The sequence below is a fragment of the Vombatus ursinus genome, unplaced genomic scaffold (genome assembly GCF_900497805.2).
Source record: "Vombatus ursinus unplaced genomic scaffold, bare-nosed wombat genome assembly UNPS02014813.1, whole genome shotgun sequence".
NCBI lineage: Eukaryota > Metazoa > Chordata > Mammalia > Diprotodontia > Vombatidae > Vombatus > Vombatus ursinus.
Window position 1 is genome coordinate 17,222,430 of NW_020954591.1, and position 27,739 is coordinate 17,250,168.

General features: G+C 37.5%; 1 protein-coding gene across 2 annotated transcripts in view; it reads right to left on the minus strand.

The window, feature by feature from the left end:
- The window catches only part of SGCG (sarcoglycan gamma), a 258,739-nt gene that overhangs the window by 103,742 nt on the left and 127,258 nt on the right, over positions 1–27,739 (minus strand). For both annotated transcript variants that reach the window (XM_027835163.1, XM_027835164.1), the window contains exon 4: positions 13,049–13,136. In XM_027835163.1, the coding sequence (XP_027690964.1) occupies positions 13,049–13,136 (88 nt within the window). The remainder of the gene's footprint in view (positions 1–13,048; positions 13,137–27,739) is intronic.

A 27,739-nucleotide genomic window follows, 5' to 3' on the forward strand; every position in this document is an offset into this window, starting at 1 on the left:
TGTGTGTGTGTGTGTGTGTGTGTGTGTGTGTGTGTGTGTGTGTGTGTATGTGTGTGTGTATAGGAAAAAGGATATAAGAAGACTGAAAAGGTAGGAGGGGCAAGGTTGTAAAATCTTTGAATGATAGAGGATTTATTTTTGATCCTGGAGGTGCAAGGGAGTTTACTGATTGAGGAGGGGGGATGAGGTGATGTGGTCAGATCCATGCTTTAGGAAGATCAGTTGGACAGCTTAGTGGAAAATGAACTGCGATGAGAAGAGATTTGAGGCAAGGAGATGAAAAGGATGTTGCAATAGTCCAAAAGAAATGTGATGAGGGTTTGGACTAGAGTGATGGCAGTGTCAGAGAAGATTAAAAAAAAGCATATTTGAGAGATGTTAGGAAGATATAATTGACAAGATTGGGCAATAAATTGATGAGGAGGAGTGGAGAGAATGAGGAGTAGAGGATATCACCTAGAGGGTAGCTCGGAGGATGGTTGTGTTCTCCTTAGTAATAGGAAAGTTAGGAAGAGTGGAGGGCTTTGGGGGTGTGTGAAGAAAATGAATTCAGTTTTGGACATGCTGAGATCATGATGTCTGTGGGATGTTTAAGAAGCAACTGGAGATGCAAGAGTAGAAATCAAGAAAGAGGTTAGGGTGGATAAATAGATGTAGGAATTATCAACATAAAGAGAAGAAGTAAAGAAGGAAGGAAGGAAAGAAGGATTTATAAAATGCCAGCCTTACTATGTGCAAGGCACTGTGCTAAGCTTTACAAATATATCATTTGATTCTCAAAACAACCCTGGGGAGTATGTGCTATTATTATCTCCATTTGAGCAAACTGAGGTGAACAGAGGTTATGTGTTTTGCCCAGGGTCGCACACCTAATAACTGTCTGAGGTCAAATTTGAATTCAGGTCGTCCTGATGTCCAGTAGAGCCCTGTCTCCACTGTGCCACCTAGTTGCTGCTTAATTGAATCCATGGAAGTTGATGAGATTACTAAGCGAAATAGTATAGAGGGAGAAGAGAACATGGCCCAGGACAGAGCCTTGGGGGCACCCATGGTCATGATTTGGATGACCCAGGAAAGGATCCAGAAAAGGAGCAGTCAGTCATGTAGGAAGAAAACCAGAGAGACAAAAGTAGCAGGAGAAAGAGGGTGAGCAACAGTATTAAAGGCTTTAGAGAGGTCAAGATGGATAAGGATTGAGAAAGGCCATGATATGTGGCATTTAAAGGGCAAGTAGATCTTTATGGGTGAGGAAGAAGTGGGTGGATGGAGTTAGAGCATTTTAGGCTTAAAGAACACTCTAAGCAGCAGCAGAGAAGCCAGAACATTCATCAGGTGTATGAAGGGATGATAAGCAATCTAGTTTGATTCATGTATATGAATAATATTATTTAACAAAATGTCTGGCCAAATACAATTATTGAGCAGGACATAATTTCTCACTTTCTGGAAATACATTTTCATGTTACATTTACAACAACACTAAAAATCAATTTCATTCCAGGGCATAGTGTGCTTCTTAATTCATTACATTATGAAAATTCTATAAGCAGAAAAGGCACTTTTAAGGGAGACTGATATAAAAGAGGTTTCATGAGTTATAATAAGGAATCACAAATTAAAGAGTCAGTCGTGTATTCCAGTTCATTTCAATAAATACTAAATTCCTATGGTGTGTCAAGTATTTTCACAGTACATCTCAAGTTGAGACATTGTTAAAACCAAATGAACTATTCTCACAGTAAATTAAATGGGTTACAAAAGTGGAAGTGTATCGACTCAGGAAGACTTGGAAGGTCCCTTCCACTCTTAAATCTTTAATCCTATTACATAGCCAAGTAAGGAATTCTAGCACTTTAAAAAAAGCACTTAATTTGGCTTTTTCTACAGTTTGTAAATAGAGTGCTTTATTTAGTTTGTGCAGGCATGGCTATGGTAGGAAGTAGAGAAATTGATGTAAAGAGTCATAAGAAACCCAGAAAATAGCTAGGGGCATTTGTTTCCAAAATCATCATGTTATGATTGTACATGCATCTAATAAGAACTGCAATGAGCTTTCCTCATAGAATAACAGCATTACTTCACCTAACATTTGGAAAAGAGATTTTATGATCACAAAAGATTTCAAAATTAAGGTTAAAATAATGTGTCCAGGAAAGCACAATGAAAAGTTCTAGTACTGCATCAATATTAAATAATTAATTCTTGCTTTGGTTTAGAATCTTTTGGCATAACATTTGGAGCTTCATCCTGCCCCTCCCCCCACCTCACCATGTAGCTAATTAGAGCAATCTGGTTCATTGCCTTTTAAAAATAAATATAACTATTAAAACATACTGAATAAGTGGAGAATTCTTAGAAAATTAACACATATGCTATTTTAAAATAAATGTGATTAAGAGAGAGACAAGAAGGAAGAGAGGAGAGAAAGAGGGAGAGAGAGAGAGAGAGAGAGAGAGAGAGAGAGAGAGAGAGAGAAATTTTTGCATTATGCTATTATTTTCCTAATGCAAGAAAACTGCATTAAGAAATTGAGATAATCTGTAGTAACTATTTTATGAGTAATATTTAAAACCCATCTATTGCTATCACTTTCTCTATGCCAAATAACAAGCAGTGATTAAAGGCTGCTTAGTTAAACCCTCATAGGGCTAACCCATATTTTAAGAATGATGAAAGATGTTCAGATGCTCATGCACACATGTTCTGAAATATAAAAACCCAGTTTATGTACCTGGTGACAAAATTATCAGTAGCCATAAAGTTTCGCCTAAAGAGATTTGTTATAATTCTAGGTACTGGCCCAATTTTGAATGAAACATTTGTTCCTCTCTTGGTAGTTATAAATGTCCAGGCTTTTCTAAACAGGTCTGAGAATAATTAGTTCTTGTGGTTAATTCATATGCAGCTAAATAACTGCAGTATAAATTTGAAATAGTATTGAGGAAATTAAACTATCACTGAAATGTAAGGAGCAGCAGACTAGAAGCAGCGACAAACAACCTAAAATTCAGAATTTATTCTCTGAATTTTTTTTAATCCTCAGTAATAGCCCAAAGTCATATCACAATCCATGATTTTGATCATACTGTATTTTGAAGGACACCTCTCCAGTATAGCATAGGACAAAGTCAATATATAAATGTGGAGCAGTGGCTAGATCTCTGGGCCTGTCTAACCTGAGTTCAAATCTGGCCTCAGACACTTACTAGCTGTGTGACCCTGGGCAAGTCATTAAACCTCTGTTTGCTTCAGTATCCTCATCTGTAAAATGAGGACAATACTAGCATCTACCTCCCAGGATTGTTGAGGATCAAATGAGATAACAACTGCACAGTGCTTAGCACAGTACCTGGCACATAGTGGGCTCTATGAAAATGTTAGTTACAACAACTCCTACTAAGATGATGTCGACAATGACGATGTTTAAAAAAAAAAGATCAAACGAACAGACTGAGTTCTGTCTCTAAGGAGCTGTGTGACCAGCTATGGGTTAATCTCCAAACCTTTTAAAGCCTTTTTTCTCTCTCATCTATAAAACGATGGGATTGGACAAGATTATTTCTGAGGCCCGTCGTAGCTTTAGAAAGAGTATTATACTAGGCTATAGTGACTCAACCACTGCATCTGTCCTCCACTGCTTAAAGTGGACCATTGGAATTGAGAATGCCCACAACAGATGTAAGGACTTCAGAAGAGATTGGAGGGTAACACTGGTTGCAGATAACCGAACATAAAGATATTTATGCCCAAAGAACATCAGACAGAAGAAAACTGAGATTAGTCTTTGCCTCATTTGACCCCCTGCTCCAGTACTGAACTCTTGCAGTATAAACTCTGCTCCTCTCCTCTGGTCAGCCTCTTCTCAGACCTTGCAATGATCCTGAATTTGTTTCTACTACTGCTCCATACACCACCCTCATTTCTGGACGATAAGGTTCATGACTTTCTGGTTCAATGACCCATATTTCTAGTCTCTGTCAACCTCTAATTCATTTCTCACATAGCAGCCCAATTGATTTCCTAAAGCACAAATCTGACCATGTCATTTCCCTACTTGTTAATATTCAGTTGATCCTTATTGCCTCCAGGGTCAAATATACACTCTTCTTTTTTGGCATTTAAAACCTCCTACAGCATGGCCTCAACTTCCCTTCTCAAGTTTACTACATAGTACTTCCCTCTAGGTACACCTAGTCCAGTTAAACTGGACTCCTTGTTTCTCTTAAAGGCCCTTCATCTCTGACCTCAATGCCTTTGTACCAGGAATGTTCTCCCTCCTCACCTCTGTTTCTCAGAATCCCCTGTTTTCTTCAAGGCTCAGCTTCTATATGAAGCCTTTCTTGATTTGGCAGCTATGTGGCGTAGTAGAGATAGTGTTGGCTTTAGAGCCAGAAGATGAGTTTGAATTTTGCCTTAAGTACTATTAGATAAGTACAAGAATTTCTAGCTAAGATACACCAGACACCTTCACTATCTATCCATAAACCACAGAAGTTTTGATCCTGCTTAGATAGCACCCATAAGGGCAGGTCCAGGGAAGAACAGAATCTAAATTCTTCTGAAAATATGGATGAATTAGTCTCCATATTCTTATCCTATCCTGTATAGTCCTTTGTTGGGACTTTGATGGGGTCAGCTTTTACATTATTTTTTACATTTTACATTATTGAGCCAAGCAGGGCTTCATTTAATATACTGATAAGAGTTTTCTATTTTGTTTTATATTTGAAACTGATTGAAAGAGTCTATTGATCTCCCAAATGAACAACTTATGTATTGGTGCAATTGTCATGTCTAAGAAATAATTATTCTTTTTTCATGAGACACTATGTACATGTCAGAAAACTTAACCAAAAGTTTGGTTGGTTTAAAAAAGATGTAGCACTAAAAGCTACTTTCCCAAATACCAATAACAAATCAGATTCTTATCAAACAGCATGGCTGAGGCAATAGGGTAGGCTATAATTTTAGTTGCCCTTCAAAGTCCCTTCCAACTTTAAGTCTATGATTCTTGTCGAAGTTTTAGACTACTATAAAGGTTAAGAGTTAATTATAAATGAAAAAAAAGCAACCTTTTTTTATAGATCCAAAGCGAGCCAAAGTAATTTGTTGAAAAGGGTTAGGAAATGTAACTGGTTTTAAATTGAAAGAGCATATATATTTATGTAATCTAAGCACTGATAGAAAAAAATCTGGTGCTGATAAACTAATTCTTGCTTTAAATGAAATATTATTTTGACTAAAGTAATAATGATTTTTTTTGTTGTGGTTTGGTTGTTCAGTTGTATCTGATTCTTTGTAACCCCATCAACCATGGCATGCCAAGTCCTTCTATCCTCCAGTATCTCTGGAAGTCTGTCCAAGTTCATATTCATTGCTTCCATGATATTATCCATCCATCATGTCCTCTGACATCCTCTTTTCCTTTTGCCTTCAATCTTTCCCAAGATCAGGTTCTTTTCCAGTAAGTCCCATCTTTGCATTATGTGGCTAAAGTGTCAATATTTTACCTTCCAGTGAATAGCTTAAATTACTTTCTTTAAGTATTGACTGATTTAATCTCCCTGTTTTTCAAAGGACTTTCAAAATTCTTCTCTAGTACCACAATTCAAAAATGATTCTATGGCACTCAGCTTTCCTTATAGGCCAACTCTCACAGCCATACATTGCTACTGGAAAAATCTTAGCTTTCACTATGTGGACCTTTGTTGGCAAGGTGATGTCTCTGCTTTTTAGTATGTGGTCCAGATTTGCCACAGCTTTCCTTCCAAGGAGCCAGCGTCTTTTAATTTCATGGCTGCAGTTGCCATCTGCAGTGATCTTGAGCTTGCCACCATCAAATGAAATTTGAAGCCCATTCAATGTGAGACAGGCTTTCAAAAACTCAAATGGATTGATAATCTCATTCATGTAGAATCACCTCCAATGATGTTGACTGCAGCCCATCTGTGCTACCAATCTTTCTGCAACCATGTTCTCTGATAAGTCGGCCATATACTGAGGGCCTTCCTTGCTTTCTCCCAGTGTCACAAAGATATGTGAGTAGGGCACTGTACAAAATTTGGTTACATTTAGTTTTACAAGGAAAAACTTGAGTACAAAGCTGAAAGGGCTTCCTTTATTTGACAGGGGTATTTTTGGAAGAAATGACTATAGACATTTTATGTCTGGATTTCAGCATGACATTTGACAGAGTTTCTCATGATATCCCCATGGGCAAGATGAGAAGATATGGGCTGAACAATATTACGGTAGCTGGTTGACGAATGGATCAATTTTAGCTCGAAGGAAGTCTTTCTTGGCATGCCTATAGGGCTCTGTCTTCAACTCAGTTATATTTAATATTTTTTATCAGTGACATGGATGAAAATAATAATGGCATGCTTATCAAATCCGAGGATGACACAAAGCTGGAAAGGATAATATTAGTTTGGAAAAATCTGTAAATGCTGGAAATATGGGTTTTTTAACAAAATAAATTTGAATAGTAATGAATAAAAAGTCTTGTACTTAGGTTTAAAATATGAACTGCAAAAGTACAGGATGGGAATGGGGGTGGGAACCAGGCTTGGCAGAAGATCATGTGACTTACAGCCTACCATTAAAAGCAAATTAAGTAAATCAACAGCATGAAATGGTGACCCTAAAAGCCACATGAATCTTAGACTATATTAATAAAAATACAGTGTCCATTCACTCAACAAACATTTATCAAAGGCATTGGGGATATAACAATGAGACTAATCATGGGGGAGGTGGTAAGGAGAGGAAACAAAGTGTACATTGGTAAGTAGAATGAAAAGTGAGATGAGATGCGGCCAAATACAAGATCATGATAAAGTACTCCTAGAAAACTTGAGGAGGGAAAGATTATTTGTTTCTTGGAAGGTCAGGGTAGGCTTCATGGTGGAGGTAGAACCTGACATGAGCTTTGAAGGATAATCTTAGGAGTCAGAAGTGAGGAGTGACAGGATAGCCTGTGTGAGTGCATAGAAATGGAAGGTAATATGTTGTGTTTGGGAAATGCTAGATTTGGGATATAGTTAGTAGTTCACTTTGGCTGGAATGTACCTAGTACATCATGAAAAAGAACATTATAAAAATTAGGCTGTGAAAGGTAGACTGGAATCAAATGCCAAGTTAAAGAATTTGTATTTTATTCTATTAGCACTGGGGAGTCACTCAAGAGTTGGAGTAGGGGAGTAATATGATAAGACCAATACCTTAGGAGAGAAGTTCCTCACCTGGGGTCTGTGAAATTCTAATTAATTTTTTGATGTGTTTCAATATAATTGGTTCCCTTTGTAATCTTATGTGTTTTATCCTAAGCATTTATAAGCATTATTCTCTGAAGGAGTCTATAGGCACCACTAGACTGGCTGAATTGATAATTAATTTATGAAATTATGAAATGGGAGCAGGTACACCCTGTACTTTGGTTAACTTGTTAGGAAAGTCCATGATGGCAGTGGGAAACAGGGCTGTATTCACACTTTAATAGGACACAGTGGGTATAGGGGCAAATGGCACAGAAAGTACAGAGATAAACACCAAAACGGAGGGTAGCATAGAAGCAGATGGTGTGAGTTTGGGGGGATAGAGTGAAGAAGGAAGGCAGGCAGCAATGGGGAAAGACATGGGGAGGGGAAGAGGCATAGACAATCACTCACATAACTTTGTATTAAAGTTGGTTGCACTCGGCAGCATGGACCCAGATAGAGATGGAAGAGGACTTGGCAGGAAGGGGTTTGAGGTTTCATTTTTATGGGGTTTGGTGGGAATAGATTAACAGACTCCTATCTGTGCCAGCTTGGGGTTAGTTCATTAACATATTCATGTCCTTTCAAAGTTGTTGGTAAAGCTTTAAAGTTAACATACCATATCATCTCAGAGTTATCAGGACCATTTGGTGATCTGCTGGTTTTACTAAGGATATCTGGAACTCATCTGAAATTTGCATATCATAGTACCAAAAGGTTCTGACAGCAAAGCCTAAATGGCTTCGCTTGATTCACCATATATTACCAGGATGTGATTTTTGGTTGTATATAATGCAAGCTGTACATTATACTCCTTTGATCTTTGAGATGGTTTGTATGTGACTTCTAGGTTTCCCTTTGCAATATTGCTTCATGCCATTGACACTTTAGATTAGCTACTTATCAACTTACTATACTGCCTATAAGGGGTGGTGGTGGTGGTGATGGTAGTTGTCAGGGGGACCAAAATAAGCTATTATTTTAACAGACTGCAAAGGGGTCTATGATACAAAAAGACTAAGAACCCTTACCTTTTTTGCCTTAAATTACTTTAGCAGCTTTAGAGAAGAAGGATTGTAAGGGGCAAGGCTGAAGGGATAGGGACAAGTTAGTAGGTTGGTAGTTCAGGCAACTGAATACTACTGATGGGGGTCCTGTGAACTGGAGAGAAAGGGTCGGAAGGGAGAGATGTTTTAGAGGCAGAATCATCAAAACCTGGGAACTGCCTGGATTTGGGAGTTGTTCTTTTTTCTTTCTTGTTTCTCCCTTAGCAGCCTGAGGCAGTGCAGTATGGTAGTGCTGGACTCGAGAATCAAGAGAGATGTAGGTTTGAGTCTTTCTTCTTATACTCGCTATGTAACTGTGGACAAGACACTCCACCTCTTGGCAATATAGCTTCCTCGTCTACAAAATGGGGACACATATCAACAGGGTTTCGGTGAGGATGGAATGAAATCATGTAGGTGAGATGATGTTAAGAAAAGTGCTTTGTAATCATTAGTGTACTATGTAAATAAGTGCTAATTATTATCACTGGCACATAGTAGGTATTCAGCAAATCCCTGTTTGATTTATTTTTATGCTTTATGGACCAATAATTTTAGAGCTAGAAAGTACCTTAGAAATCATCTATTCTAACCTCTCGTTTTACAGATGAGAAAACTGAGGACCAGAAATATTATGTTGAAGTTAAATTTCTGACAAGTGATCATTTGAATGCCACTAGGGAAGGGGAACTCATTTTCTCCTGAGACAGCTCAGATTTTGTAGATAGTTCTAATTGTGAGAAAGTATTTCCTTACATCTAGGCAGAATTTGTCTTCTGGCAAACTGCATCCATTGTTCCTGTTTCTATTCACTGGAGCCATGCAGAAAAATCCCTCTTCCTTGAGAATAGCTATTATTTTCACCTCAAGTCATATTTTCTCCAGGTCAATCATTCTTTTATTGCAAGGTGTATGATCCATATTAGAAAATAGCTGAGCATAAATTACTAATTCAAATTATATATAAACACATATAATTACTTTGCTGCACTTATAACTCTTTCTTAATTTATAGTTATATTATCTATTTTCTAATTATATAATTATATTTTAGATTGCTATCAGGGAAAATAAACTAATCTACTGCTGACAATGTTAAAATATCTGCAACAAAAATGACGTGTTAAATTCTACAGCTCTAAAGTGATATGCACCCTTCTATAAGATAATCTTTAAAGAATAGATATGCTACAAGATGTTAGAAGTGGTACATAAAGGCATCGTGGTATGGTGGATAAAGAGTAATCCTTGGAATAAGGAAGACTTGGGTTCAAGTCCTACCTTTGATACATGTTGCCTATATTACCATGGGCAAGTCACTTAACCTCTCAGTAACTGAGCAACTCTCTTTAAATTGTAGAAGATGCTCCAGTGAACACTGGTGGAAGGAATTTCCTCATCTGGGAGTTTCCTATACCAAAGGAATCACAGATCCAGTCCCTACCTGTATTCCTCTTCCTAGAGTACTCATATGGGATTTTCTCTGAAGTGTTTACCTGATACTAGAACTCTAACATTGTTTTGGAGGCATTCCTTATATGTTTTTCACATGTATGAAAATGTTTCCAGATCTTGGATTTTAGTAGGTATTGTATGTGACTTCTAGGTTTCTGTTTACAATATTGCTTCATGCCATTGACACTTTAGACTAGCTACTTATAAACTTACTTACTATACAGCCTACGAGGGGTGGTGGTGGTGGTGGTGGTTGTCAGGGGACCAAAAGAAGCTATTATTTTAACACACTGGCAAAGGGGTCCATGCCACACAAAAAGGTTAAGAACCCTTGCCATTTTTGCCTTAAATGATTTTAGCAGCTTTAGAGAGGAAGGATTGGAAGGGGCAAGGCTGAAAGGATAGGGACGAGATAGTAGGTTGAATTGACCTCATTGTTAAGCTCCAGATGTCTTCACTTGAATTTCTTACCAGTTCAACAAGTCCGCAAACAAGATGATTTACCAGCTCCCTGCCCCCATACTCCCAAATTTGTTTCTCCTTATCACTTCACTATTTTACTCAGTGGTTCCACCTTTCATATCATCTCCCATGTTATAATGATCTTAGATTCTTCTCTCTTCCTTTGACATTTATTAACCAGAGATAAAGAGTCTTCCCATGTTTCTTTGAAACCATCTGCTTCATCATTTCTTACAGCACAATAATACACCATAATATTCATATGCCATAATTTGTTCAGCTACTCCCCAAATGATGGGTACCTTCACTCCCTTAGCTGTCAGTTTTTTGCCATTGCAAAGAGTTGTTATAAATACTTTTGTACATGTGGTTCCTTTCCTGTGTTATCTCTTCCATTCGTCTTAGACTTTCCATCTAAGAGAAATTTCTGCTTTTTCCCTTAGACCCCTTTCAAAATGACCTCCATTTCAGGTTTACTCTTACTTTATCTTCTCACCAGGTATCCCCCCCTGCCCCCGCCTTCTGAGCTTAATTTTTCAGCACACAGAGAAAAGGTAAGCTATGTGGCTCAACTTTTTTGTTGAACTTCATACAACCCAAATTGTTTAATTAAGAAAGGAAAACAGTTAAGACTTACTGTTTATATTGTGATCCTAATTGTTATCTATCTATCTATCTATCTATCTATCTATCTATCTATCTATCTATCTATCTATCTGTCTGTCTGTCTAGTACTGATGCCCTCATATGCCAGTCATTCATGTTGGCTTTTGAATTTCTTTTGGGGAGGGAAGGCATTTGACCCTGATTTTTGGTTTATGCTGCACCTCAAATTATGCTAGCTATTTTTTAAAATGAAAAACACTACTCAAATCTCAAGGGATTTTTCTACTTTCCTGAAGTGGACATATTCAATTTTCCTAGGGTTTCCTAGAGCTCTCAGAAGTTGAGTGACTTGTGCAGAGTAGTAGGAGTTGAACCCAAGTCTTCTGGGCTTCTAGGTCAGCTCTCTATCTACTATACTACACTGCCTCTCACATATTCTATATAGCTGTGTGTATGTGTTCATACACATCCACACAATATCCATGTAAGTGTATATAGAATAAATACAAAGAGAATTAATAAAAATAAAGACAAAGTAGTTAACTTCAAAGTCGGTCTGGAGAGAGGGCACTAGTAGTTGGGTGGATTAGGAAAGACTTTATGAAAAACGTAGTATATAAGCTGCATATTGAAGTAAAATAAGGATTCTGTGTAATAAAGATGAGGAGGGAGTACATTTTAGGAATTTCTAATGACCAAATCCAAAAGACACAGAGATAAGAGATATAATGTCGTGTGAGAAACAGAGAGAAGACCACCCTAAATGTAACCAAAGTGAAGGCTGGTAAGAGCTTACGAAGGGCTTTAAAATCTAAAATAAGCTTATTGTATAGCCATAAAAGCTACAGATAAGTTTATCTATTGTCTTAAAGGAAATAGAGAACCATAAGAGTTTACTTGAGTAGAGGAGCGACATGGTCAGATCTGTTCTTAAAGAAAATCACTTTGGCAATGAGGAAGCTATTATAATAATCAAGGCAAGTGGTGATGAGGGCCTGAACTAAGGTAGTAGCTGTGTAAGTGGATAGAAGGGGTCATATGAAAGTCACATAGAATTAGAAGCAATGCAATTTTTCAACTTATTAGATATGTGAAGCAAGGGAGAGTTGGGCATTGAGAATAGCGTTCCCCTACTCCACGGAAGCCTTCTAGCGGATCTGAATGGCCACTTGTTAGGGATGCTGTGGAAGACTCCTGTTCAGGGGTAGCTTGGGCTAGGTGACCTCTGTGGACCTTTCTATGCTGAGATTCTGTGGGGCTGTGTCAGAAAAAACTTAAAAGTATTTGGAAGGACATCAGAAATAAAGATAAACAATAAAATGGTGTGAAAGCAAAATTGAATTTATGTATATTTTAGGAAGATATCTGTTAGATAAATTGATGACTAGATCAAGTCCAGATATTACTCCCTTTGACTGAAAATCATTATAAAACTTTCTGATCAAAGTCTGGGTACAATGGGCTTTTTTTTAAATTTTTTTTTTTAGTTTTCAACATTCCCCCATTTTTTCTTTTTGGTGAGGCAATCGGGATTAAGTGACTTGCCCAGGGTCACACAGCTAGTGAGTGTTATGTGTCTGAGGCCGAATTTGAACTCAGGTCCTCCTGACTCCAGGGCCATTGCTCTATCCACTGCACCACCTAGCTGCCCCTACAATGGGCTCTTTATAGTAAGTTATGAAACTCAAAACAGAGCAATGCTAGGGTCACTTTGAATGTAAAAATCTGACATCTTATTGTAAATTTCATAAAAGGAACAATGCATAACCACGTGCATTTCCCTAGTTTAAAAAAAACCCCAAACACATAATCACCAAACAAAACCTCTTTACTTCTGATTTTAAAATTGACAATCCCCAAACAGACAACCAACGAATTGCTTGTCTGTGTTATTGGTATAGGTCTGGCTAGTTGTATTTACATAGCCTTTGTGAGATTAAAAGTACAAGCTTTACTAATTGTTTACTTTCTCCTCTACCAATATTTATTTTGCCATTTTTTTCTTCTGCTATCCTCTTTCTTCAACTAAAGACCCCTGCAATTGATCTTTATTGTTATGGTTTCTTGGAAACTGTTAATTGAAAGTATTCATTCCTTTAGTTCTGTGTAAATAAATTCGAGCTCTTTCAGAGAAGCAGCAGATAAGTAATATTCTTTAAGTTCAAATGTTTGTAAAAATAAAAATATATATCATTTGTCATGATTAAACACAAGACTTACCAACTTTTAATCTGCCTGTGACCTTTCCTTCTGAATTTCGAGCATTGACAGTCACGTTTTGTGTAGATTGTAGAAGTAGAGATGAATCCTAAAACAAAGGTTTACAGAATTAATAGAACCTATGGAATTTAAAATTAAAATTATGACTGATTTATATACAGAAATCTCTCCATATCCACATTCCTGAAACCTGTTTATGTAGTTTTTGTCAAAACAGAGGTTGAGGAAAGGAAAAGATGAATGAACTGCCTCTTCAAAAATGATAATAATTGCATAGGTCTATGATGCAAGATACAGATCAACACCAAACGTAAGCAAGTTTTGGTGACGCCTTCTTTCCTTCTTGAGGATTCTAAAGGCAAATTTGCATTTTTAATAACTGCTCTTCAATATTTTGATAACCTAAAGAATTTAATGCTTTCTCTGTAAAATTTCAGTTTCTTTTCTAGAAATTGTGAATGTTTCAAAATGCAAAGTTTGTATTTGACACAGATTTGTCCTGTGTTTTGTGAGTGTGTGTGTGTGTGTGTGTGTGTGTGTGTAGAGGGGACTGAGGTGATTTCTGGTTTTAGAAATTCACATTGGAATGGGCCCTGAAGTAGTTCTATGAGCCCTGAAGTATTTCTAGAATGTGACATTTTAATCTTGACGGCTCATTTTTTATGATGGCTCACTTGTTTATATGTATCAACAATCAAATGGATATTTTTTAGTTTTGTGTTATTAAAGTCAGGCAGTACTGTAGCTCTTCTAGAAGAAAGTCACAAATTTGCCTAGGGGCCTGTCATATCTGGTATTTTATTCTAGAGGGAAAGAGGTAGCAATCTGCTACCCTTGAAAAATCTGCCCATTGGCCTGGCGTTATGAAAAACGTGCTTATGGAGATTTTTCTAGTTTTTAATAGTCTACATAGAACAAATGATTATATACTCCTAACCACAAAATCTCAGGATCTTAGAAAATCATCAGAATGAACTATACCTAACTAGGTGCATGGTATTTGGATAATGAATTTTGTTATCTTAATGCATTAGTGATGTGACCAGAATTAGAATCATTACAGTTGGAGGGGACCCTTGGTGGCAATCCAGTCCAAGCTGTACCTGACCAAGAATGTCCTCTACCATGTTCTGAACAAGTAGTCCTCCATTCTCCACTTAAAAACCTTAGGTGAGCTAAAATAGAATCAAACAATCAAGCATTTATTAAGTGCCTACTATGTGCTAGACATTGTGAACGAGATAGATAGCTCTGGAGTCAGAGGATCTGGGTTTAAACGCCATCTGTGTAACTTATTATCTGTGTGCCTTCGGATAAGTCATGTAACCTCTGAGGGCTTCAGTTTTTTCATAAAATGAGGGAATTAACTTGATCTTTCAGGCCTATTATAGCTATAATCTTATGGTGCCAAGAACAAAAATAAAGTAGACCCTGTTCTCAAGGAATTTACATTCTATCAAGGTCACTACACACATATATAAGTAAATATAAAATATATAGACACAAAGTAATTTTGGGATTTGGGGAAATATTAATAGCCAGGGGATTGGGAAAGATCTTATGTATGAGGGGGTACTTTAGTTTAGTTTTGAACAAAACTAGAGATTCATTCAGAGATAGAGACATTATACTCCACGGTGGGGGGAACCTGGACAAAAGCAGAATGTAATATCTGAGAAATAGCAGATAGACTGGTGTAGATGCAATATATAGTCTCTAAGAGAAAATTATGTCTAATAAACCTGGAAAGCTACATGGGAACCAGATTGTGAAGTACTTTAAAAGGTAAAAAGAAGACTTGAGTTCTATTTAAATGATAGTGGTAGGGACCATCCCTGCTTCTATATAATATCTCATCCCCTGGCTTCTCTTGACATTGGATTCTTCTATGTCTTCTCTGATGATCCTTCTCAGGTCCCACCATAGGCTTCCTATTTTTTTCCTCCTTTCTCCATGTACCTGTAAATGAGTGTTCACTGAGCCTTGGTCCTTGGTTCTCTTATCTTCTTACTACATTTCTACCTTATTGTGATTCTAATTCACTCTCATGGCTTTGATTATTTCTATTAGGATAATTTCCCAATCAATATTTCAAGCCTCAACACTTTCCTACAGATTCAGTCCTAAATTTCCAGCTGTCTTCTAGATCTTTCTATCTCTACCTGTATATCTAACTTGGCACTTCTAACTCATCATGTCCCAAACTGAACTCAGCATCTTTTCCCCAAAATTGCCCTTTCCACTATCTTCTCTATTTTTGTTGATGGCCTCATTATCTTCCCAGTTACCCAACCTTATAATCTTGGGGTCATCTTTGATTCTTCCTTCTGTGTCACCCATTACATCCAATGTGTTCTTACTTCCTGTTGATTCTACCTTTACAATCACTTCTATCCCTTCTTTTATACTGCCACTGCAACCCCTCTTATTCAGATTATCACGAGTAACCAGGATTTTAAGAGCCTCCTAAACTGGTCTCCTCTTATGCCAATCTCTCCTCCAATTCACCCATGTACTACTATTTTCATTCAATTCCACCTTCAGTGGCTCCCCACTGCCTATCAAATAAAGAATCAATTCAGTGTCCAGACATTTAAGACCTCAATGATTTAGTGCAGCCTACCTTTTCCAGTTGTATCCCAAGTTGTTTTACTTCACATAAACAGTATTCTAGATAAACTCTACTACTCACCCTCTTTCATTCACGTCCAAACCTTTCCAACATCCTTGACCTTTCTCCTGCTATTCTCTAGCATGGCTCCTAGATCCCTTTCTTTTCCCTCAAAGTTTAGGTGAAGGGCCATCATCCTTCAGGAAGCATACCATTCTCTCTCGAGGTTTAAAGGATTCCTCCTTCCTCAAACTTCACAAGCATTTTGGAACTTTCCTTTAGTTTTATAATATTTTATCTTATATTGCAACTTTGGGTGTATGCCTTATCAGATTCTTCTATTAGATTCTGCATAGACTCTTTGAGGGAAGGGGATATGTCTTATGTTCTCAGAATCTAGCACAATGACTTAAACACAATAAGAGCTTGGTAAATGTTTACTGACTTTATATGAACTAGGAGTACCACAGGCAGGGTTAACAGGGAGATATATATATATATATATATATATATATAATTAGTGTACTTTTGTTATAAATGTGCTTTTTTCATAAACCAGAATTATTTATTAGAATAGTTAATAGAGATATAAGAATTTAGTGTTACAAAATCTATTAAAATAGTTAAAAAGAAACATTAAACAAGACTCTATTGTAATAATGCTTACAGTGTACAGGGTATTTTAATACTGCTGGACCTAGTCAGGGGACTGCATCCATCTCTACAAACCACTAGTTGTGTGACTTTAAGTGAGTCACTTACCCTCTTGGCTCTAGCTTCCTCATCTATAATGAGAACGTTGGATCAGGTGCTATCCACATTGCTTTCCACCTCCAGTTTTTTATGATTTTAGAATAAAATTACTTAAACTAATATTAGTTGCTACTTAATATAATTGTAATTTCCCCTCCACCAGGGTTTGAGTAATACTAATACTTCCTGAGTCTGTGAATTCATTTGTATTCCCCTTGCAAAATTATAACTGTTGTTTAACTTTATAGAAAGACAGGTGAAGCATTTTTAAGAGCTTACTATATGTTTGGCACCAGTGCTAAACCCTGAGAACATAAATACAAACAAACAAACAAACAAAAAAAAAAGATAATCCATACCTAGGTGCTGAAAGGCAGAAGCAGGCATGACTAACAGGAGAAGCTCCTTAAATGGTGGTTCTGAGCAGAAAGTAACCAATCAGAGGAAGGGGCTGTAGGGGCAGAGGTGTCTCTAGGGTAAGAAGGTGCTTGGAAGGTTTTTGCAGGTTACTGTGGTAAAAAAAATTCATTTCTCTGCAACCAGCCATATAATTTTCAGACTTTGCTGTGGTGGTTCCAGGACAGTAGAAACACATTCTCACCTGGCCTACACTTGAAGCCTGGCCAACTTAGTAAAACATGTTAAAGCATTGTGCTCTACTTTTATAGTTTTTGAAGACCTTTAGGGTCACTTCCAAACCACATGAAGGAGTTGAACTTCAGTAGAAGAATAGGAAAAGAAACAAAACCCTGGATATTTATAGAATACTTTACGCTTTAAAATATTTCATTTGTGCACTTTGCTTTTTTAGTACCTTCAAACTTCTAAAGTTCTTTCTATATATTAGCTCATTTGAGCCACAAAAGAACTCTATAGGATAGTTAATATCGACAGGCATTATTCCCATTTTGCAGATATAAAAATTAATATCTATGAGACTCAGAGAGGTTGAATTGTCTCTGGGCACACAGCTAGTAAGAGTGAGAGGTAGAATTGAACCCAGTTCTTTCTGACTCTAAACAAATCCATTACATCACTATAATTAATCTTGAGTCTTTTCACTTAGAGTTAAACTCCTTCTGGTCCCAGGTCTTTTACTTTGAGGTTTTATTTCAGTTTACCCTCAAAGGGTCTTAGAAGTTTTCTTCTACTACAACAAAAATGTTCAACCTATAGGAAAGCCCTCCTCTATTGATTGCTCCAGATTTCCTGATCTCAGTTCTGTGCCTCAACTCACATCTTAGGGAAAAGATGAAGTATAGGAATGTGAGGGGTAGGGTGAAGTGGGGGAAGTGTTGGGAGGAAATCAGCGTGAATCTGCTGGTCTGTGTATAACTCTTTGATTTCCTTTATTCAATCTGAAGGTGAAGTTTTAAGTCTCTTGACCTTAAGTCTTTGTCTTTTAAAGTTATAAATGATGTTACTACTAATCTACATCTAATGGTTGCTTAGTAATTATCACATAGAAATTAGCCTTCCTTGAACATTGCTTCGAACAAATTCCTTACCTCTGGCACTCAAAACTTCTTTAAATCTAATCTGTTCTTTTCCAGTTTTATTTCTCACTTTCATCAAATGAACCCTACCACTCCAACAAAACTAGGCTTTTGTTTGATTCCTGAAAACATCTTGCAATTCTTATTTTTGTCTTTACTCATGACATTCTTTATCTGTAAGACCCTCCTCCCTCCTTCTTACTTAATCAGATACTATCCATCTTGAATAGTTTGGCTCAAAAGCCACATCCTCCATTAAAAGTTCCCTCATCCCAGTGAGAAATGATTTCTAATTTTTTTAAACTACTATAGAACTTATTCTTTTATTTAACAAACTCACTCACATTTCTTCAGCAATCATTTGACAAATTTTTGTATTGTCTATAATGTGTAAGGTACTGTTTTCTGTGAGGAAGGGATAGGGAGGGACCAGACCTTTGATTTCATGGGTTAGTGAACTCCCAGGAAGGAATTCTTTCTAACAAAGCAGATGGGCAAATAACTGCTCCAAAACATATCTCCTTAGGTAGTATCCTGGGGGACTGAGAGCTTATGTAACTTGTCAAGGGTTATGTGGCCAGTTATGTGTCACAGGTATTCTTGAGTCTGATCATTTATCCATCAAGCCTACTACCTCTCCACAGCCATCGAGGGTACACAGACAAAAAGGAAACAGCCTCTCTCCTTAAGGAGTTTACATTCTGCTGGGATGCCATGACTTCAACATAGGTCAACAATACAAACTCTGTACAAAGTGAAAATAGAACAATTTTGGGGAGGCACTATAAAGGGTGGTGGTGGACAAGGATGAAAGGGAATACATAGGAGACAGCTTATACAAAGGCACAAAGATAGGACTTGGAATTTTGCGTATGGAGGACAACAATAAAGACGATTGTTTGGAAAGATAAACTGAGAAGAAAGGCTTTAAATGTCCCCAAAAGGACCTATTCCTAGGTAGAATAGGGAGCCAATGAAGACTGTTGAAAGGGGAGTGATATGTTCATATCTGTGGTTTAGGGAAACAAATTTGACCCCTCTGTGGAGGAGAGATTGTTGAGGAAGAAAGTGGAAGCAAAGAGTATTAATTTAGGGGCTATTACTGTAGTATGGGTGAAAGGTGATGAGAGTGTGACCTTGGTGAGTAGCCAGTGAATGGAGAGAAGAGGATGGTTGTTGTGGAAGCAGAAAAAAAAAGACCTTGTAACCAATTGGGTATGGAGGGTTAAGGAAAGTGAAGAGTCCAGGAAGACTCAGATTTTGAGTCAAGGTGACTAGAAGGATGGAGATTCCCTCAACAAACATAGGTAAGTCTGGAAGAGGGGTGGGTTCTGTGGGAAAAACAATAAATCCTGCTTTGGGCATGTTGAATAGACAGGATGTGACATGGGACCGAAGTTTATGTGAGAGACGAGGGTGTGACAATCTACTGCCATACTGCTTCATTTGGAATCCTTGGGATTCTAAATTGTAAATGACTTAGTCTTAGACATCTGGGGCAGCTAGGTGATTCAGTGGATAGAGCGCTAGACCTGGAGTAAGACCTGAGTTCCAATTCAGCCTTAGATACTTACTAGCTATGTGGCCATGGGCAAGTCACTTAACCCTGTTTGCCTCAGTCTCCTCATCTATAAAATGAGCTGGAGAAGGAAATGGCAAACCACTCCAGTATCTTTGCCAAGAAAGCCCCAAATGGAGTCATGAAGAGTCAGACACAACTGAACAACAACAAAACCCTAGACCAAAGCACCGTTCCCCTCTTCATCACTTATTTGTCCCTCATATTGATCTATGTCAGTGCTTTCCCTCCAGGTTCCTATCCAATTTTACCCTTCCCTTCCATCTTTTTTAGTCCTGTGGAAACTTCATTCTATTTTTTTTTTAACAAATTGCCTTTTCTATATATATATATATTTATCTCTGAATATAATGTATATTCTTATTGCAATGGTAGCTATGCAAGGGCTAGAGCTGTTTCATTTTTATATTTGTACACTCAGAGCCTAGCACAGTGCTTGGCACATAACAGGCATCTAATAAATGCTTATTAATTCATCAATATATATATTTGGAAGTCATTTGCAATAGGTTGGATCATGGCGTCTGATGATGCAACTAAGTAAGAGTATATACATACATATACACACTTATATAAATAAATACACATACATACATGCATATATACATGCATGCATACACACACACAAATACACATATATATTTCCACAAGGGAGCCTTGGGAGATACTCATGGTTAGGGAGTGGGACATTGATGATATTCCAGCAAATAAGACTGAGAGGGAGAACTAGCAGAGAATAACATCACAAAAACCCAGGAAAGAAAGTTATCTAGCAGGAGAGGGAAGTCAATAGCATCAAATGTCCAGAGGTCAAGAAAGATGAAGATGAGGAAAAGGTCAGCGAATTTAGTAATTAGGAGATCATTGTTTACCTTAGAGAAAGCAGTTTCAGTTGAGTGATAAGATAAAAAGTCAGAACGGAATGGAAAGAGAAACAAGTTCATAGGAAATCATATTGTAATCATCTGCATATGTGTTTCATCTCCCCATCTCAGTGGTAAACTCTCACGGAGCAAGAGTCACTTCTTCCACATCTTTGTGTCCCCAACTGCCCTTAGCAAAGTACCTTCTCTAAGTATTCAATATTCAGGGAGCAGTGGAGGAAAGAAGGGAAGGAGAAATGGAAGGAAGGATTCTGATAGGGAAGAGCTAATTGCTCTTCAACAAAATGCTTCCATTTCCTTTCTTTTAGAGGTCTGGAGTTACAAATGGAAGCTATGCCAAAATACAAATTTTGAAGTCACATTTAAACACAACATAAGATTTTAAACAGATTATTGAGTGATTTATTCATAAATGATTTCCCTCAAGTTTTAAAATACTGTTTGACTTCATAAATAAGGATTTGACCTGCTGATATTTGCAGATACTATAAAGTTTGTTCTTTCGAATATGCAGTAACCATAGTGATTCTTGGGCAATGTTAGACCAATTATTTTCCATAACACTCATTTGATATGTAAAATACTTCCTGGTACTGCTCATTATCTTTTTATAGGAATATATATTGCCTTTCCAATCTGACTGTAAGCTTTTTCAGGACAAGTTTTTCATCTCCTATATCTATCCATTCTCTATGAGAGCATATGTGCTTAATAAATGATTGATGCTTTACCTTTTTTCAATCAAACATCTTTGTCAAGAAAAACATTTTTAGCACATCCCCTCTAATTTATACATCTTTACAAATTACATACATGTGCTACTATACTGATGATTACATACATTTTGGAACTTATATAAAATAGAAGTTTAAAAAGGATGAAATAAAGATGAAATTATATTTGATCCTAGAGTCAACAGGGAGCCATGAAATTTACTAAAGGGGAATAACATGACTAGGCTCACAATTTAGAAAAATCATTTTTGCCAGCTGTATGGAAAATGGATTGAAGAGGGGAGAGACTTGAAGTCAGGAGACCACTTAAGACACCATTGCAATAGTAAGAGATGATGGTTTGAAAGAAGGTAGGGGCTGTATAAGTAGAGAGAATGAGACAGTTGCAGAAGAGATGGAGAAGTAGAAGTGCTAAGATTTAGTAACTAATTATTCAATCAATTGGATATGTGTGGTGAGAAAGATTGAGGAGTCAAAGATAACACTGAGGTTGTGACTGGAGGATGTTGGTTCTCTCAAAAGAAATAGAGAAGTTCAGAGAAGAGTAAGGTTTGTGGAAATGACAATGGAATGAGAATGATGCTGCAGTCTCAGTCTACCCATGCCTACTTCTGATGTAAGTTTCACTGCACCCCACCCAAAATTAAAATAAAGGAGGAACATTAACCTATTACTTCTGGTCACTGCCCTGGGACACAGAGTCTGCCTTTCTAGGCAGGCCTGCAGGAACCATGAGATAATTTGGGGAAAGAGGATAAATATCCTGGGAGTTAGAGGGGGTATAGAATCTTCCCAAAGGATCTGTTGCTGTAGCTGTCTAGGCATGGGTCTTACACTGGACTCAGAAGGGAGGTTGGAAGCTTACATGGAGGTAAAGGTCAGCATGAGGAAATGTTGGAAATGAAGGTAGGTGCAGTTGTGTTGAAGACAAATCCCATGACTGGCTATCATGGGGATGCTGGTTGATCACAAAGCTCTTAAGGTCAGGGCGTAGCCCTCTTGACATTGGGCCACAGAGCCTCCCTTTTCCCTACTTTGGGAATGATCAACCTGGATTGCCCAGTGCTGTTCTCTACATTCCTGACAAACTGGACTACTTTGCACCTAGGTTGCTGTATCCATATCTTTACTTCCATGATTTTAGAGTAATTTTTGCCCCTAAGATAAGCCATTGAGTTGGGGAGAACGTCCCAGGACACCATGAGGTTTCTAAACAGCTGACGAATTGCCTGCCCTTAATAACCTGATCCCTTCCACCCTTTCAATTCTTCATATACCTTATTCTCCTCTCCAACCTCTGCTCCTGTGACACTGGACTCCTTGCTATTTCTCACACAAGACACTTTATCTTCTGATTGAGTGTTTTTGCCAGCTTGTCTCCCATGTCTACAATGCTATCCCTTCTCACCTCCACCTCCGAGATTCCTTAATCTCAGCTAAAGTCCCACCTTCTACAAGAAACCTTTCCCAAACTACCCTAATCTTAGTGGGTCCCTCTGAGACTATGCCCAAACTATCCTGTATATATCTTATTTGTATATTGTCTCACCCATTAGAGCTGCTGGATCCAGAAGGCTCTGGAGGAGTGAGGCTGGTGACTTTGCACAGTCCTGCCTCACTTAAATCCAATTCAGTTGCAAGTCATGACATCACCTTCCGGATGTCATGATCCTCTTGGAGAATGAAGGATAAACTGCAACAACACCCATTAGACTCTGAGCTCCTTGAGAGCAGGGGCTGAGTTTTCCTTTTCTTTCTACCACCAGCCCTTAGCACAGTGCTGGGCCCATAGTAAATGCCTAATGAATGCTAGCTAACTGTTTCTGAAGCAATGGTGGAGGTGTGGTGGTGGTGGTAGGAATTGAGAGTATAGCCAAGGAAGGGGGCAGTACACCCAAGACAAGTCTGCTACTGTCTCCAGAGAATGGAGGAAGTATTAAATTTGCAATTCCAAGGCAAATCCTCAGCTCCTCTGCTCCACTTACAACATGAAATGGCCTCTCTCCTTCTCATTATCTATTATTATACATTTTTAAAAGCCAATTCAAATGTTATCGAGTGCTTGAAACCTTCCCTGATATTCCCAGTTGGCAAAGACCTTTCAGACTTTGTTTCACAATGTTCTAATGCTTCTATCATATAATAATTTGTGCTGTAGCTATCATATGTGTTATAGCTATTTGTTTGCTTTTCACCCTGTAAAACTTCATAAGGGCAGGGACTCTGTCTCATTTATAGATTTTTCATTTATCCCAGCACCGAGCACAGCATGCTTCACAGAGAAGTTGCTTAACAAATGTTGAAACAATGGAAAGATGGATAGTCATGGAACTGACTAATTTGTGAGTGGTGAAGAATAAAATAAGTTAACTTTTAAGAACTGCGGTTTGCTTTTTACTGAAGTCTGTACTAACTCTTGAATATATTCAAACAACTGATTGTCTTTTTCTGTGACAGATATACTTGAGCTAAGTATATCAGGTTAGACTATTCTGGAGAGACATGAACATTTCCTATGGGCCTTTCAGATAAGTTTTTTTTTTCTTTTTGTGCTTTTTACCTGTTGCCAGGGGAGGGCATTGTACCAAGCATCTTAGTGTAATTTTCAGCTTTAGTAGCAACTTTAAACTTCAGTAGCTTAAAATCCCATTAAGACATTTGAGACAACCTTCACTGAATGGCAGCCACAAGGAAATTTAGTCTAATAGCCTGACATCAAAGAACAATGCCCAGACAATTGTGGAGACAGCTCAACCTTGGAAGCACATAATTGGCTATGGAATATCTAATCATTTAAATATTTTCCTAATAAAAAAAGTTTTGATGGGCAAAATTAAGAGTTTATGAAACATTCTTATCTGCAAAACAAAATGAGAATTGATATCCTTCCCATAAGGGGCTTCAACTTTATGATTATAGGTGCTGTATGGAGGAAATTATCTAAAGAAATACAGCAAAAACCCATTTTTGCCTTTTTTCTGGGGACTTCAGGCAAAAGAGTCAGATCTAGATGTCAAGTGTGACATGGATAGCACTGCCCAAAGACTTAGGATCACTGGCAAATTTATGCTATAATCAGACTCTTGCCTCACCTTGGGGACTCAATAAGACAGTATTCATTTAATGCTGTGATCAGAACCATACCTCCAAATTCAATGAGGAATATATTTTTTCATGTTTATCTTTACCTTTAAAGTATTCATTTCATTTTCCATTTGCTTTAGCAAGATAAGCAAATTCTTCCAATTATGAGTAAGGGTGTCCATAATGCTCTTGAATCTGATTTGTAAAACCTAATGCTTTTTCCTGGGAGTTAGGAAATCTAATCTAATCTAATGTCCCCTTTAAACAAAGTCATAGTCAAAGCTAGCATGGGATTTTTAACCTTGAATATCATTCAGGACTCAAAATTGTTGTGCAAAAGCAGGCCATTGTTGACTTGAACTTCATTTCTGGAGCATCAGATTTATTTAGTGCTGGATACATATGGGAACTCAATCAAAGGGTTAATAAAGATAATATTCTATTTAAAAGGGGTGCTACCCCAGTAAAAAGGTATAGGGTAGTTTACACTATAATAATGTTTGCCCATACTTAGTGGTACAGGTAGAAAGCGACTATTTTCTGGGAGAATAAATTATTCCTATTCTTGAGTCACAAGAAATTAAGCCATATTACTCACCCATCCATTTTTAAGGGTTAGTGTGTAATCAGTTGTTCAGTGGCACTGAATTATATTTACAATGCAAAAAATGCTTTCATACCAGCAATTTAGCTGAATAGATTATCTGTAAAATTCTTGCAAATGTATAAGGTAGTGCTTTTAGTAATTTAACGGAAAATTATTTTCCAAGTTCATCTGATGAAGAATACACATAACTAATATACCAATGTACACCAAAATTATGTGGCATAATAATCTATTATTTTTCTCTAAATCTTAAAATGATTGAAAAGTCTTTTTTAATTATAACATACCATCCAGATACTTAGTGAAATAATTATAATGATCAAAATAATATTGTAGTTTATGCACTGAATTACATATTTGAAAAAATGCAACATAAATATTACTCAATTCTTACACAAAACCACAGTGTGGTTATATTTAGAATACTGTTAGAGGTTTTGAGTCCAGCATCTTAAGAAAGATATGATACATATGCAAAAGTTCCAGAGAAAGATAATTAGAGTGAGCAAAGGAGTAGAGAACTTTCTATATGAAGATTCAAATACTAATGTAATGGGTATCTGGCACATAACACAGACCCTAACAGCTCGCTTAGCTGATGTACCTTCTCTACCTGGAAGATACTTGGAAGCTCGTTTCCAGCAGAATTGTGATTGATGACATTTAAGGGAAGTGCTTTGGAAAGACTGGAACATGTGTAGAAATCTACAGCTGTTTCTGGTTAGCTAACCCTAGGGTGAAGGAGAGGCTCTTTGATGAGCTTTTGAGGCATTCATAAAGGGCTACTAACATCAGTCACCTCTTTTTTCCCCCATTACTTGCTCTTGGGGTATATCAATGACTCAATACTCACAGAGTATGGTGAAAGAGCATTCTATAAGGGGAGGGGACTTAGGGCCCTCTTTTCTCTGAGACAACAGAAACAGGCTTTGGTCTTTGGACTTTTCATTTATTCTTTCCAATTCTAGGTGAAAGGAGTAAAACCTGTGTCCCTGGGTATTTAGAAAAGTTGTGAAAGTGAGCCATAGGAATCAGGAAGTTGGAATACAGGCTAGGTTTTAGTCAGCACAGGATTGATGACCCTTGGAATAAGGGATAATCTTTGAGAGTGATCTTTGGGACCCCATCCCTGCAGTAGTTGAGACAAGGACTAATCCTGCAGAGATTTTGCTTTTGGATGTGTACTTAGCAGAAGTGATGCTATGTAGGAATTAAACTAATTTTTGAGCCTACTCCCTCAGAGGAGAGGGTGGTGGTGAAGTGGATAGAGCACTGGGACTAGAGTCAGAAAGACCTGAGTTCAAATTTGGCCTCAGATACGTACTGGTTGTGTGACCCTGAGCAAGTCAGTTAATTTCTATTTGTCTCAGTTTCCTCTGCTGTAGAATGGTAACAGTAATAGCACCTACCTTGCAGGGTTGTTGTGAGGATCAAATGAGATCATATTTGTAAAAGTGCCTGGTGTTATATAAACACTCATTCTCTTCCTTTCCTCACCTTCCCCAGTGACCAGGAGAGATCATGAACTTTGATTTTTTTTTGGGTGAGTGGGAGAATAGTGTAATTTATTTTTGCTATTTATTTTAAGTAAATATTCCTTTATAAAATCTAATGGATGTAAAGCGATTGAATGGAACTGGAATGCTAATCACGAGCCTCTAGCAAAGGGGAAATCCAGCTGGTGGGGGCACAAGATGATGTATGTGGAGAAGTGAGAAACTCTAACCTGACAGGGTACCCCTATAATCCTGAGGGAGGAGCAGCCTGTGTCTGAGAGAGAGGGCCAGAACATACTCTACTACTCTAGCAATCTTCAGTGCTCCAGATAAATGAAATCAATAGGGAATATGATCAAAGTGTATACAATAATGAGGGCCCACACCATAATTATTTACCAAATCCTCTAGTATGGCAAGGAGTATACTCAAAAGAGCCTTCATAACAACTAAGAAGAGGCATAGAAGATAAGCTTAATGTACTAGAGATACTTTGGAGCCCTTGTTATCCCATGAAATGGTATAGGCAGACCCCAAATTTATTTTTAAAAGCATTTTGATAAATTCATGAATGAGCAAGCTGTGGCTTAGGAAGGAAAGCTGTAGATGGTTAAAATATCTCCTTAACATTTTAAGGACAAGCCAACCTGGCTAAGAAAAATTCCCTTAGTGCCTCTTTCCAAATGAAATGCTGGGAGAAAAGGGTTATTAATCTGACCTGAGACAAAATTCTTAATGCTCTTTTGTTCTTCTCCAGTGCAGAAAATACATCACATAAGTAGGGCACTGAACCTGAAAAGTAATATTTTCCCAAAGTTTTCTTTAATACGAAGGGGACATAATTGCTTCCCAGGTTAAATTTGTGCCTATTTCTCCAACATATGCTTGACAATATACATCTTCAGGTTTTGTGGGAAGAAACCTCACTCTTCCTTTCATTTTCAGGTTAGGAACATGCCTGTTGAATGCAAGAAAAGAACCACAGAGCAGAAGTGATAGTGCAGATGCTTATGGTCAGGTTTTTAGGTGTTTCCCTGAAGTCACACAAAGGTTATTATATAAAGGGCAGTGAAGGACTAGCAAAAGGCTTTCCAAAGGCACACTTAGATAGTTCACAGTGTTTGACTTCAGTGGGAATAGAGCAATGAAGGAATGTTATTTATATATCCTCCAAGCAGTCAAGCCTCATAGAAAATAGCTATTTTTCCCCACCTTTCTTTCCTTTTTTATTCCATTCTATCATAACCAGAATTCTTTGGACCATCCCAGGTCTTTACACCTTCCTTATGAGGTCTTGGAATATCAATTCTTAATCCAGTGGCACCACCCTTGCTGGTAGACAGAAAAATTTAAAGCAGCTTTTTCTCTAGAGCAGTTAAGAGGACAAAGTATTGAACCTGTGATGAATGAATTAGTAGGGGAAAACATCTATTAATTGCTGACTACT